This window comes from Canis aureus, chromosome 1 (assembly GCF_053574225.1).
Source record: "Canis aureus isolate CA01 chromosome 1, VMU_Caureus_v.1.0, whole genome shotgun sequence".
NCBI lineage: Eukaryota > Metazoa > Chordata > Mammalia > Carnivora > Canidae > Canis > Canis aureus.
This window is the reverse complement of record NC_135611.1, coordinates 13,818,902-13,833,835: the sequence shown is the minus strand read 5'-3', so window position 1 is coordinate 13,833,835 and position 14,934 is coordinate 13,818,902. Positions and strand designations below refer to the sequence as shown.

The 14,934-nt window shown below is 39.0% G+C and overlaps 1 protein-coding gene across 21 annotated transcripts in view; it reads left to right on the top strand.

Annotated features, from left to right (window-relative positions):
* Nucleotides 1-14,934, top strand: part of SERPINB11 (serpin family B member 11) — a 91,913-nt gene that overhangs the window by 39,768 nt on the left and 37,211 nt on the right. Inside the window, exon 1 of one of the 21 annotated variants that reach the window (XM_077889946.1) lies at nt 11,964-12,092. The exons of 19 other annotated variants lie outside the window; for them this stretch is intronic. In XM_077889946.1, coding sequence (XP_077746072.1) covers nt 12,026-12,092 — 67 coding nt within the window. In that variant the 5' untranslated portion in view covers nt 11,964-12,025. Of the gene's footprint in view, nt 1-11,963; nt 12,093-13,969; nt 14,055-14,934 lie in introns of those variants that run through there. One more of the 21 variants, XM_077890496.1, reaches the window with a different exon arrangement.

Genomic DNA, 14,934 nt, shown 5'->3' with positions numbered 1-14,934 from the left:
GATCACCTAGGGCCTCTAGATGAGAGAAAGGAATTTCTGAAGAGTTTCCAGCTCACAGGGATGAAGAACACTTCCTAGGACTGTCTGTCTGTTTTGGTAGGATCCTCCTTGCTGGTGCTGTCTGGCTATCTGGTGTCTCTTGAAAAGGGAGGCAAGTGTCAGGTCCCATGAGCAAAAGAGCATTTTCCTTGGCTGATTATTGTTTGCAAAACATCCAGTATGTCCCCATACCAGTGACTTAGCTATTGTCAGAAGGACTCCTATTTAATCAGAATGAGGAATGAGCATGCATGAGCTACATTTTATTATCTGGTTGGGGGTCAAGACTTGCTGTATTTGTTTCCCTTTTTCTTTTGTGTAAAAGGATATAAGATGATTTGCTGCTGTATTTTCCCCTAGTCTTCAAGTCACAAACTGGCTTGCTTTTTCTTAGGAACTTTCAGGGCAGGAGGTAATTATTTTTGGAGTATGCTAATATATTTCAATGAGAAAGGCAGTAGGAGATACCCCAGAATTCCATATAGGGTTTATTTGGGTGGACAGAGGCAGCACTTAAAAGAAAGGAAGATTCAGATGTCAACAAGGTAGAGAGATCTAATTGGTCAAGGTAGAGACCAACTACCAACTGGTTGTATTCCTAGTCAGGCCCCAAACAAGTATATCAATTATAAGCTTCCTTTTTTAAATCTTCTATAAGATTAGTGGTTTGTCCTAAATGAACTTTGGGGTCTCTTTCACCTTTCATGTGGATAAGCTGAAATGCATCCATTTAAATGTCGTTAAGGGAGGATGATAGGCCAGGTATCTTCCACACACCACAAATATCTCCCAGCAGTTGACACTAGGTTTGGGGAAGACAGGGCTTAGAGATCAGATCTGGTATAACTGCTTGTACCACAAACATATTATGATCATTTGTTCACTAATTATTTATTTGTTCATTTGGTTTGTAATCACTAATTAATCCAGTATGTTTTGTATGTTTACTCTGGGCCAGTTTTCTCATAGCTTCCGTAAAAGTAAAATGAGACCATTTCTACCTTGTGTTGCTCAGCCACTCATTTGGCACCTGCCAATAAACACACATTCAGTAATATGAATGAGTAATTTGAGAGGCCAAGATGTAGAATGTGATTAGACTCAATATGCAAGATAGTAACATGGATTCTCCATGAAGCTGCCTGGAAAATCTGGGACCATTGTTTAAACACAATAGATCTCAAAGCCTTAGGACTCTCTGCCCAACACCCCTGGTCCTCCTGTGTGAGCAAGCTCCAATGATTCTGCAGGCTTTTGTTCTTTAATACATTGAGCAAACGTGAACTACAAGGGCTGTCATCTTGTTTCTATTCATTGTGCTGTGTAATTGGAAGAAGCAATTCTAGTTTGCCTCTTCCTTGTGAAGCAACCAGTTAGGCAACAGAGTAGTCTGACATTTGTTCCTGGGATGGTTACAGAATCTCAGGATTCAGCACTTATAGACTCTCTTGCCTGGTTAATAGCACAGTATCTCACTTCCTGGAGGCTGGGGCTGGTACCATCACCTGGGACAAGCAGGTAATCAGATAGCCCTTAGCTCCAATCATAAACTCTTGGAATTAAAAGGACCATACAAGCAAAATCAGCAGCAAGTATAAATTAAATTACAAAATATACTTAAAGGGTGAAAAATAAGCTTTTAACACAAGAGGCAGCAGCATAGGGTCTTCAGGAGGTCTGATGAGCTGTGACCAGCTTAGCCCTCCAAGATACAGGGAGAGACCTGGGACAGAGAAAGGGCTACAGAAGGTTCTCCTCTCTTTTCTTTCTTCCTCCCTCGTTTCCCTTTCCCTTCCTTCCTCTTCACATAAGACTATTGTGTACACGAGCCTCAGGTAATAGCAGCACATTATATTCACCATTTTCTGCTCTCGTCATTACTCAGTATGCTGGTTGAAAATCTAAAAATAACAACACAACTATACAGTAACTCCCAACTGTCAATGTATTCCCTTTTTAAGGCTTTCTTTGCAAAGCTGAACTTTGCTTCCCAGTCCCACTAATAAGAGCACCATGGAATGCAATCTCCAAGGAACATGGAAATGGAGAGAGTGATGCCAGGCCAGGGTGGAGGGCTTGTGATTTTTTGAGAGATTGAGAAAGTCAGAAAGCAGACCAGCATGTATGTTCTTAAACTCAGGGCCCGCGGCTGTCAGAGGAGGGGTTTAATGGAGTTCACAGATACACTAAATATTCCTAGTTTTGGCACATGGATGTTCCATTTCACTTCAGACCCAATCAACCGCTACTCCAGCCAAGGCCTAGTCAGAGAGGCAGCTAAATGGGGGCCACAGTTCCAAGACAGAAGCTGCAGAGTCTGTAGATGCATGAGAGAGATTTCCTGGGATAAAGGGCAATTAGCAGCAGACAGTAAGCAGCTGTGGAAGAAAGCACTCGTCTTTATAATTGGTGAAGATACTACACTGAAAAATCTGAGTTACTGATGGAAACTCAGAATTTCCTGTAATTAATAAGTAACAGGGCTTCTCTGTTACTATTTTTTCTACTTATTTATTTTTGTAATAAGAACATCAGAACCTTCTGAAACGAGGGTGGAGGAACATTTGCAAAACTTGGATGTCTCAATAGAATCAGTCCAGTCCAGTCCAGCCCAGCTCAGCAGTTCCCATATAGTCACCGCAGGACAGATCCCTGATGTCGGTTGCTTTGTGGTATTCTCTACTCATTGTGGCACGCTGGAACAGTGCCTGGCTCATAGCAGGTCCTCCATAAATATTGATTGAATATCCAAGGAAGATTTTTGACAAATTCCTAGTGAGGAAGACTTAGAAATGAAGTCTGGAGCCACCATTTGTCATTCCTCCTTTGTCACGCATAATCATGTTTGCCACCTTAACATGTCCCGCAAAATGAGATCAGCTAATCATGGCCAAATTGAAGGATTTTCTAGTAAAAGCTGAGCTGGCTTATTCTCAGAACAGGCACAGCATTGCTATTGTAAAAAATTAGTAGACTTTTTAATAGAGCAAATTTAGCTTTACAGAAAAATGGGGCAGAAAGTACAGACGGTTCACTCTGTACTGGCCACAGTATTCTCTGTTGTTCACTTGGACTAGTGTGGCACATTTGTTATAGTTGATGAATGGATCTTGATACATTATTATTGACTGAAGTCCACAGTTTACCTTAGAGTTCACTGTTACACAGTTCTGTTGACTTTGTCAACCAAGATGTGATCATGTCACATATCCACCATTATAAGTATCACACGGAAAATTTTCACTGCCCTACAAGTTCTCCACATATTTATCCCTCTCTCCCGGACCCCTGGAAACCACGTATCTTTCTGGTTTCTATAGTTTTGCCTTTTCCAAAATGTCAAATACTTGGGATCGAACAGAATTTAGCCTTTTCAGATTGGATTTTTTTCACTTAATCATATGCATTTAAGATTCTTCCATGTTTTCTCATGGCTTGATAGCTCATTTCTCTTTAGTGCTAAATGATATTCCATTGTATGAATTAAAGGACATCTTTGTTGCGTCAGTTTTTGACAAGTAAGAATAAAGCTTCTATAAATGTGTGTAGGTGTTTAGCGGACATAAGTTTTCAATTCATTTGGGTAATAATACCTGAGAGTATGATTACTGCATCACATGGTATATATAACTCTGTTTAACTTTGTTTTTTTTTTTTTTTAGATTTTATTTATTTATTCATGAGAGACTCACACACAGAGAGACAGAGACACAGGCAGAGGGAGAAGCAGGCTTCATGCAGGAAGCCCAATGTGGGACTTGATCTCGGGACACGGGGATCACACCCTGAGCTGAAGGCAGATGTTCAGCCATGGAGCCACCGAAGGACTCCTCTGTTTAACTTTGTTAGGAAATTACTGCCAAACTGTTGTCCCGAATGGCAGTGCCATTTTGCATCTCCAACAAATGAGAGTTTTTGTTGCACCATATCTTCACCAGCCTTTAGTATTTGTCAGTGCTTTTGATTTTAGCCATTCTGATAGATATGAAGTGGTGTCTCATTGTTGTCTGAATTTGCAATTCCCTAATGGCAAATAATGTTGAGTACCTTTGCATATGCTTATTTGTCATCTATATACCTTCTTTGGTGAGAAATGCTCAGATCTTTTGTCCCCTTTTCAATTATGTTATTTATTTTTCCTATAGTTGAGTTTTAAAGAGTTCTTTGTGTATTTTGAGTACAAGTTCTTTATCAGATCTGTGTTTTTTTTTAAAAGATTTTTTTATTTATTCCAGAGAGAGAGAGAGAGAGAGAGACAGACAGAGAGACAGAGACACAGGCAGAGGGAGAAGCTCCATGCAGGGAGCCCGATGTGGGACTCGATCCCGGGTCTTCAGGATCATGCCCTGGGCTGAAGGCAGGCGCCAAACTGCTGAGCCACCCAGGGATCCCCCAGATCTGTGTTTTGTAAATAGTTTTTCCTAGTCTGTAGGATTGTCTTCTCATTTTCTTAACAGCATCTTTTGCAGTGCAGAAGTTTTAAATTTTAATGAAGCCAACTTATGAGATTTCTTGCTGGGATAATGCTTTTAGTGTTATATCTATAAACTCATTGCTAAACCCAGGGTCATCTAGATTTTTTCCTGTATTACCTTCTAGAAGTTTTATAGTTTTGATTTTACATTTAGGTCTGTGATGAGTTTGAGTTAAGTTTTATGACAGGTGTAAAGTTAGTGTCTAAATTCATTAAAAACGATTGACCAGTTATTCTGGCATCATTTGTGGAAGAGATTATTCTTTCTCTGTTCAGTTACTTTTGCTACCATGTCAAGTTCAGTTGCCTTTATTTGTATGGGTCCATTTCTGGCTCTGTTATGCTTCATTGATATATTTGTATATTCTTTAACTAATAGCACATTGTTTTATTGATTGTAGCTTTATAGTAAGTTTCGAAGTCAGGTAATATCATTTCCCTCCCAAAGAAGACTTTGTTTTTCTTTTTCAGTGTTGTGTTGGGAATATGTAAGAACTAGTAGGTAAATAAGGGTTGGAGAATCAAATGCACAGCATAGTGATTATAGTTAACAATACTGTATTATAAACTTCAAAGCTCTTGGGAGACTAGATCTTAATTGTTCCCACTACAAATAAGGTGATAATTATATGGCATGGTCGAAGTGTTAGTTTAGCTAAAGCTACAGTGGTAATCATAATGCAATATATAACTATATCAAATCAACATGTTGCACACCTTAAACTTATACAGTGTTATGTGTCAATTATATTTCAAATAAAAAAAAGAAAGAATAAGCTTCCCATAGCTTTATTCTTATACTGAAAAAAGTATTGTATTGGTTATTCTGGATCCTTTGCCTTCCCACATAAACTTTAGAAACAGTTTGCAGATGTCCACCAAGTAACTGCTGGGGATTTTTGATTAGGAATGTCTTGAATTTATAGATGAAGGTGGGAAGAGCTGACATCTTAACAATATTGAGTCTTCTTATCTATGAACATGGACTGTCTCTCCATTTATTTAGATCTTTGATTTCTTTCATCAGAACTTTTTAATTTTCCTCATAAAGGTCATACAATATTTTGTTAGATTTGCATCTGAGTTTTTCATTTTGGGGTGTGTTAATGTAAGTGGTGCTTTGTTTTTTTTTTTTTTTTTTTTTTTTGTGCTTTGTTTTTAATTCCAATTGTTCACTGCTAGTATATAATAAAGAAAGAACTGACTTTTCCACGTTCACAAAACAGAATTTTTGACACATTCTAATGTTTAAAGCAAGTCAGAGAGGGAGAGACTACAGAAGGTATGGATATTGATAATTTCATTGAGGACCAATAATGTAAGAGATCACCACATTGGAGAAGTCATTCATACACATGAACTGTTAGAGAACCACCAGAGCCTTCTTCTGTTCATGCCCTAACTTTTATGGTATTAGTGAGGTCCTACAAGTCAATTTCTAGTGTGGGCAGAGGGAGGCTTTGTGGGATGAGACCCAAAAAGACTAGTGCCAGTGCTGAAAACTTCTCCATGCAGAACTAGGATTTGCAGTGTATTTCCCAGGTGCTTTTTGATGTGTCAGGACCACTAGGGTTTGGTGACTTTCTCCCAGTAAATTATGTCTGGAAGAGTATTATTTTAAAAATTAATTCTAAGCCTAACACCCTTTGGGGATATTTTAAACTAATCATTTTGAAGAGGAAAAATAAATAGGAGACCACTATACTCTATTGTAAGATGTATTATATAGATAATCAAGATTGTGTGGTCTTGGCAGAGAAATCATCGCAAAGATCAATGGAATAAGGACTGAGAACCCAGAAATAGACCCATACAAAGAGTGGCTCAGTAGATTCTTGACAAAGGTTCAAAAACAATTTAATGGAAAAAGGATAGCCTTTTCAACAAATGGTGATGGATAAAATTGGACATCCATAGATTCCCCCCCTCCAAAAAAATAAGGGAAAAAGGAAAGAATCTGAAATTCCACATATGAGTGAAATCACAGGATATTTGTCTTTCTCTGACTGACATTTTGCTTAGCATGATACCCTCTAGCTGCATCCACATTGTTGCAAATTTAAGAAACAGAGCAAAGGAACATAAGGGGGAGAAACAGGCAAACTGAGAAATAGACTCAACTATAGAGAACAAACTGACAGTCACAGGGTGTGGGGGTAGGGAAATGGGTTAAACAGGTGATGAGGATGCAGGAGGGCACTTGAGATGAGCACCGTATGGTGTGAAATGGAAATGTTGAATCACTAAGTTCTATACCTGAATATTACATTGTATGTTAACTAACTGGAATTTACATAAAAACTTGGAAGAAGAAAAAAGAAAAAAGCTTGACCTGAATCTCACACAAAAATTAACTCAAAATTAACTTTTAAATGTAAATGTAAAAATTATAAAACCGTTAAGAAAAAAATTGAACATATTTGGGATCTAGGGCTAGATAAAGAATTCAGACTTGACAACAAAAGCGTGTTCAATTAAAAAAATCAATAAATTGGATTCATGAAACTAAAAACTTTCACTCTGTGAAAGAAGATGAAAAATCAAGGTATCTAACAAAGTGCTAGTTTCTAGAATATATGAAGGCCTCTCAAAGCTCAGTTTTAAAAACCAATCCCGTTAGAAAAGGGCAAAGACTTGAAGAGACATTTCAAGGAAGAGCATAGTTAGATAGCAAATAAGCACATGAAAAGAAGTTCCATATCATTAACTGTTAGGGAAATGCAAACTGAAGCTACAGTTAGGTACCACTACACATTTGTTGGAACACCTAAAATAAGAAATAGCACTGGTGAGGATGTGGAGAGCTAGCTCACTTATACAGGCCGGTGGAATGCTAAATGGTATGGCCACTCTTGAAAAACAGTTTGGCAGTTTCTAACACACACATACACATGAAACCCCCTAAACTAACCATGAAATTGTGACCCTCAAATTAGGCACTAACCCAGGGAGATTAAAGACTTACATTCACATGAAAACTTGTCTGTAAATATTTACGGCAGCTGTTATTTGTAATATCTACAGACTGTAAACAGCCCAGATGTCCTCCTACCAGCGAATGGCTAAACATACTGTGGTATATCTATGCCATGGGAATTACTCAGAACTGGAAAGGAACAAACTATTGAGAAAGGCAACAATATGGCTCGGGCTCCAGAGTATTACTCTGATTGAAAAAAAAAGGCAATCCCAAAAGCCTACATACTGCAGAATTCCATTTCTATGACATTATTGAGATGATAAAACAGATAATGGAGGGAACCCTGGGTGGCACAGCAGTTTAGCGCCTGCCTTTGGCCCGGGGCGTGATCCTGGAGACCCGGGATCGAATCCCACGTCGGGCTCCCAGTGCATGGAGCCTGCTTCTCCCTCTGCCTGTGTCTCTGCCTCTCTCTCTCTCTCTGTGTGACTATCATAAATAAATAAAAATTAAAAAAAAAACAGATAATGGAGAACAGACTAGTGCTTACCAGGGCCTAAGGATGAGGCTAAGGTAGAAGGAGTATAGTTTTAAAAGGGCAACATGAGGAATTCCTGTGGTGGAAATGTTCTGTATCTTGACTTTATTAATGTCAGTATGCTGCTGTGACATACTAAGTAGTACCAAGGTGCTATCATTGAGAGAAACTGGGTACAGTATACAGGGGAACTCTCTATATTATTTCTTAGCAACCACTGTGTGAGCGAGCCTACAATTATTTCAAAACGCAAAGTTTAATTTAAAACAGGGCACTATTTTTAGTGTATAATTTACACATAGTGAAGTGTTTAAAGCAGTCAATTTTAATCAGTTCTGACTACTGCGTGCACTCAGGTGCATGCCCCTTTCCAGTTAACCCTGCCCCAAGAGGAACAATCACTGTTGTGGTTTTGATTTTTCTTACTCTCTGTGCTTACCATATGCACTTACCATACGCCTGTGTTGTTTTTTTTGTTCCCTTGGTCTGGTTTCTTTCACTTGGCATAATGCTTTTCAGATTGACCCAGCGTTACTGTATGTCTTGGTAAATTGTTTCTTTTTAATGCTTTGTCGTGTTCTAGTGTACAGATTTGTTGACCTTGTAGTGTTTAGCCCTTATATTTAAAGGTACTGTCAACATTCTTGTAAAAGGTTTGTGGTGGAAACATGTTTTCATGTCCCTTGAATTAATACTCGGAGGAGAAGTTGTTAGATCATAGGATAGATGCAAGTTTCACTTTTCAAGAATCTGGACCCTTTCCCCAAGTGACCATACCATTTCATACCCAACCAGCCCTATAGGAGAGTTCTGATTGCTCCACGTCTTTTTCAGCATTCGGCATAGGCAGTCTTTCTTATGCACTCATTCTAGTGGGTATGAAATGATACGTCTTTGTGCTTTAATTTGCATTTCTCTGATGACTAATGATATTGAACACTTTGTTCTGTGGTTCTTGGCCACTCATACACATTCTTCAGCGAAATGTTCAAAAAGCACTCTTCTTTTAAAAGAGTTGCTTTATGTCAGGAAATATTGGCCATTTATTTCTCTTTAGCTTTTTTTGTTTGTAGGTGTTTGTGTGTTTTATATACATACACTTTTTCAGGTGTATGCATTGTGAATATTTTCCCCCAATCTAGGACTTGCTGAGTTTCTCACTAGGGTCTTGTGATGAGACTTACAAGAGTTTTTACACCAATTTTTTTTCTTAGTTTATGTTTCAAGTAGTGAATTCTTCTTGACTTACCTGAGGAAATATTGCAAGCATATAGATGAAAGTATGGAGGCCTATCCAGAGATGAAGGATCCATCTTTCTAGTACTTAAAGTTGCCTTTTATAGTTGAAAGGCTCTTTCTGTGTCTACTAGAAAATAAAACAATAGCATTGTTGATTATTTTTCTTGGGTCTAGGCCTCATGCTCTTTCCATTTTGTTGCAACTAGGTCTTTGTCAAGAGCTAGGAAAGTGCCCTAGGTGTTGTTTTCACAACTCTTGGTTTTCACATGACATGCCTTCTTTTTTTTGAAAGAGCTGCTTTATGTCCTGGAAAGTAAGAGTTCTAGTTTCATTGAAAAAGTCATGGTTTTTTGAAATGTCCTGTCAGAAACTGAAACTTTTGGGAAAAAAAAAAAAGAGAGAGATTGGTTGGATGATTACATTCCAAGGATTCAGGAAGCCTTAGAGTGGGAACTTACAAACCACAGCAAAATAGAATATCTGTTAGATATTACCTGTTAGAATATCAGTCTCATTTTATATTGCAAATCATGTGTGGTTCCAGCCTCACTGGGAGTCAGTGAGAAAGTCTTTTATGTCTTCTTGATCCACTTTTCCAGACCTTCATGTCTTGCCCTGTCTCAGTCTGAAACATACCCCTTTCCTCTCCACGCAATAAAAAGATGAGAGGTTTAGTTTAACAAATGGTTATTGAATACTTACCAAATTTCAGGCATTTAGCAAAACACATGGTCTCTGTCCATAAGGAATTAACAAAACTTTTACATGCAAATTTATTTAAACATGTATTCATCCTTTTTTGCTGTACTCTTATGTTTGGGAAGGAGCATCCCTCATTTTGTGTAGTTGATTCTTCTACCTGCATTGCATCTTGCCACCTTATATCTCCTTGGGTAGCTTTTTTAATCAACTTTGCTTATCAACTTTTCTGTCCTTTCTTTAACAATAACCATTTGTCTATTTTTTTCCTGTATTCAATACATACATTTAGTATCCAAATCTGCATCAGGCTGCCTTGTGGACCTTAATTCTGTGTCTAGTTCAAGTAAATGTCAATATATATATAAATTTATAGTCCATATATATATGTCATATATATATGCCATATATATATGCCATATATATGTCAAATGTGTATATATATATATATATATATATATATATATATATATACACACACACACACACATTTGAGCACTTTACATGCTCAATTCCACAGCAAGTAAAGTGGCTCACAGCAGGTGTCCAACACATCTAACCCATGACTTGCCCGTGGGCGGGTTTCAGAGAGAAGCTGCCAGGCTCCTCATGTGAGGAGTATATATATATACACACATATATATACACACACACACACAGGTAAATACAGACAAAATACAGAAACCCAGTTAAATTTGAATTTCAGACAATGCTTTCTTTACTGGAAACATATTCTATACATAGTATAAATTTGTTCCATATACTTGAGATATACTGTAAAATTATTCATATAACTAGGAACCCTGTATTTTTACTTGCTAAATTTGGCTACCTTACAAAGTGGTATGAAAAAATGCAAATGAAAATTCCAGAAGTCAACATTCTCTATCCCTTTCTATCTCCCACATAGAGCAGGTGCTTCCAAAGTCCTCCACACCCTCTCTTCTATGCTAAGCTCCCAAGAACAATGAACTCAGTCTAAACAGGATCTACTTTGTCCAGTTCCTTTCTTTTTTTTCCATCCCAGCAGAGCCTCTCAATTCCACCATAAATCTCTTGCTTCTTTGTTGTATCATATTCACCCTTCACTTGTTATCTCCGCTGAAACCAAAGAGCTGGTCCTGGCTCCACTGCTCTTGTGACTGCTCTTGTGACCTCCTTCCTCTGGGAAGGTTGTACTTATCATTCATTGTTTTTTCCCTGGTTACAGTAGGCTAAAGTTGCAGGTAAAAAGTTCTGCAGCTTTGCTTCCTCTAGCATTCTATGTCACAACTTCTCTTCAAGCGTGTGTTCTTTTCTAATAGGTTCTGCAATGTATTGCAGCCTAGATTCTTCCCTGGGAACACCATTAAAGCAACTTCTGTTAAGATTCTTATGCCCTCTGGGTTGCCTCTAGGTTAGTTCTTGAAATTTTCCTATAACTTCTGATAGAGGCCATCATCAGTATGGCCTGCCCATGGTGAGGGAAATCCAGCATGTACTCTGTTCTCCAGCCCATGCTAATATCCTAGGCTATGAGATCCAATAAAGAGCACTCTTACCTCACCTCAGTCCTGAAAAATAGTGAGAGAAAGTTGAAGAACTCAGGCAGATGGAGGACACAATATTTATTACAGGTCAGGATATGTTGAATGACAGGATTAGGTATGAGCCAGCAGTAGATTTTAATTCTAGTCTGCAGAATTAGACAGACATACAACCTAGTCATAGAAATTACTGGACCCTCAATGTGGGGCACTGCACCAGGAGGAACCTTGGGAAGAGGAAAGGACCAGAGTGTGCTCTTCTCTTGGATAGCTAGCACTCACGTTGAGGAGCCTGGCAGCTTCTCTCCGAAACCCGCCCACGGGCAATGTCATGGGTTAGATGTGTTGGACACCTGTTTAAGTGCTATCCCACTTTCTAATCTAGGGGCTAGTAAGGCTGTCAGTTCTGCACAGGCTTGAATACGTTTGTACATTGCAGCCTGATACCTCTGCTTACCTCTTGCTTCTATCTCCAGGGCTTTTCTGATGCTTTGGTGTGGAATACGCATGCTTGACATGTGTACAAGTTCAACCTGCATTAACAGCCATGAGGTCACCTTTGATCAATGGGGATGAAAGCTGGTAGATAAATGATTCCCTCCTTTATCCTCTACGTGGACAGTGCTGAGATACATTTTAGAAGGTCCACAGGATCAGGTACCAGTGGTCAACTTACAACAACCCTTATATAAGCTTTCCCTCTTTTCCTGTACCACTGCTTTCTGTTCTATTCCCTGAGATCATTGCCTGCATTAATTCCAGACACGCAAGACTTTGTCTAAGGCTCTGTTTTCCGAGAATCCAGGCTGAGACACTAGGGAAGGAGGAGTGGGTGAGAGAGTAAAGGGAGGCATAGAGTATTATGTGAATGGATGGCCTTCTACGGGGGAGGAAAAATCAAATGGAGTACAATAACTTCTTCTTTAGTGGGGAAAATAACAGGCCTTCCGTCTAAACTAAGGATGAAAAAGATCTTCTTTGATCACTTCAATTCTTAGATAGCAAGAAAGCTAAGAAAATAAGTCTTTTTCTTACTAGATCTGAAAGGAGATAAAAATGAGCCGAAGAGGTGGAGTATGGGCCCTAACCATGGATATGAGGCTTTCAAGAGATGGAAACCACCAGTCAGAATGGGCTTACATAAAAAAACACTTGGCTCTGAGAAAAAAAAAAAAAGCTGGAAAGATTTAGGACTCTTTTTAGCTCTGTGTGATTAGTTGTATATAATTATTTTTATGAGAATCTTATAGGCATAGTGGATATTAAGGCTGTAATTTTTTAATTTTTTATTTAAATATCATTTGCCAATGTATAATATAACACCTGGTGCTCACCTAATCATGAACCCTCCTTAATGCCTGTCACTCAGTTACCCTATCCCATCACCCACATCCCCTTCTGCAGCTCTGTTTGTTTCCCAAAGTTAGGTGTCTCTTATAGTTTGTCTTTCTCTCTAATTTTTCATAGGGCTGTAATTTTAAACCTACTTCCTCTGGTTCTGTGTCTTTTATAATGGTTTTGAGTTTGTTTTTTTTATTAAAGTTTTTAGTTTTTAAATGATCTCTACACCCAACATGGGACTTGAACTCACAGCCTTGAGATCAAGAGTCTTGTGCTCTTCCAACTGCACCAGCCCAGGCATCCCTAGAATGGTTGAGTTGGACTAAAGGAGAACTTATTGCATACCTAGGATGTGCAAAAAAATCACTGGCCATAAAGGATTTTCTGTTGTCATAAATATAGTGCAATCTGGCATCATAGTAAGTTTGGGCAATGGTGTCCTCCTGAGGAGGCTGGGCTGTGTATTACATGGGTAAGAATAGCCTCTGGGAAGCTAGGCTTGTCTCATAGTGCTGATTCTGGCTACTGCACAGACCAAACAATTTTTGTCTTCAGCTTTGATCTCTACCCCTAATCTATAATCTTTCTTGCATGGGGCTGAATCATACCTCTGAACTCACTTTAGGTAAGGATGGCTTGTTGCTCTTACCAAGCTTTTAAACTGAAACCACAGAATAAATTCTGCTTGAGCTCACTGTTAAGTCCTTTTTATGGGATAGGAATTACCTGCCAGGAGAAGCTCCACACAAAAACATATACTCCATGCAGGAGAGCTCGGGAAATCTTGGGATGATTGGGCTTCAGGCAAGGAAGCATCCATCATGGCTAGAATCTTTCTGTCACTGCTGGGATCTTTCTTTTTGAATAACTGTGTACCATGCATACTGAAACAGAAATCTTTGGAATTTTGAATGTGTCACTACCAACTTGAACGTGCCCCAGTTATTCTTTTTAGAAAGAGAGCTTATTTTCTTAAATAGAGATTAGACTGGCAGATGTTTCCTCATTAGCAAGGCATAAGGAGGTTAAGAACTAGGCACTCCAGAAAGCACTGGCCATTCTGGGAGTCTCCTGGATGCACAGTGGCAGGCTCTGGGTAGCCTTTAGAGGGACTTCCTTCTCAGGGCTGTCCTTTCTGCCAGGCGGATGTAGAGCTGAATCACTAAGGACACAATGGAAAGGGAGGGGCAAAAAGTGAAGGCTTTAAATTTCCTCTCCAGGGACACAGCTCCCATCTCACCTGCCAGATTGTCCACTTCACCCTGGAAAGCAACAAAGGTAAAGAGAAGTATTTCTGTACTTCGTTATTTCAGCTGTGCTTATTGTCTGAGAGGAGCAAGATAAGAGCAGTAGAATATGGGAGTTGGACAGGTGTGTAATGAGCTAAATGAGGGTGAAGATTATTCTTTGAGTGTGACTTTTGCTGATCTCTCGATGAATACATGCTTGTTAATACATTCACAGTGAGGATATACATTTTTAAAATCCTTGAGGCAGGCTGACTTAATTTCAAACCTCTGATTGGTTTAGCAAAATAGATCTCTGTTGATATTTTCTCCTTACTAATAAACTTATTCAGAACAGAGTTACACATGGTTCTGGTCTCTGCAGGATGAGCCTTTTCTTAGTTCCCTAGAAGATCTGAACTGCACTGGAGTGGCCTATGAATGACCTGACGTTGTTGGGAAGAATGCCTACTGTGTTCTGTCCTCTCACAGAACTTTAGTGACGGTATCCCCTTTAAGACATGTTTCTTCCTCACATTTCCTGACTGCTTTCTTTTTTCCAGAAATCCTTCTTAAACTAGAAGGGCTGCAGCCTTGGACATCCTTTTCCTATTTTTCTCCCATGACAGCTTCCAGATGGCATATTCCTTTTGCTTAGGAGGGATTTTTCTCCATCTAAAAATAGACAGGAAGGTGCACTAAAATTTTTTCTGCAATTCCTTCCTTCTCTGGAAGCTCACTTCAAAGTCCTTCTACTCCTGGGGGCACTTCAGCTTCCTCTCACTTCCTAGGTGGGGCTTTCTCTGGGGTCTGTGCACCTGCAGTAGGATTCTGAGTGTCTTGGGACTTCTGTCTTCATGGGATCCTCTTTTCTGAAACTGCATAATATTAATTAGAGTAGAAATTGTAAAATATTTATACTGCTGATTTCT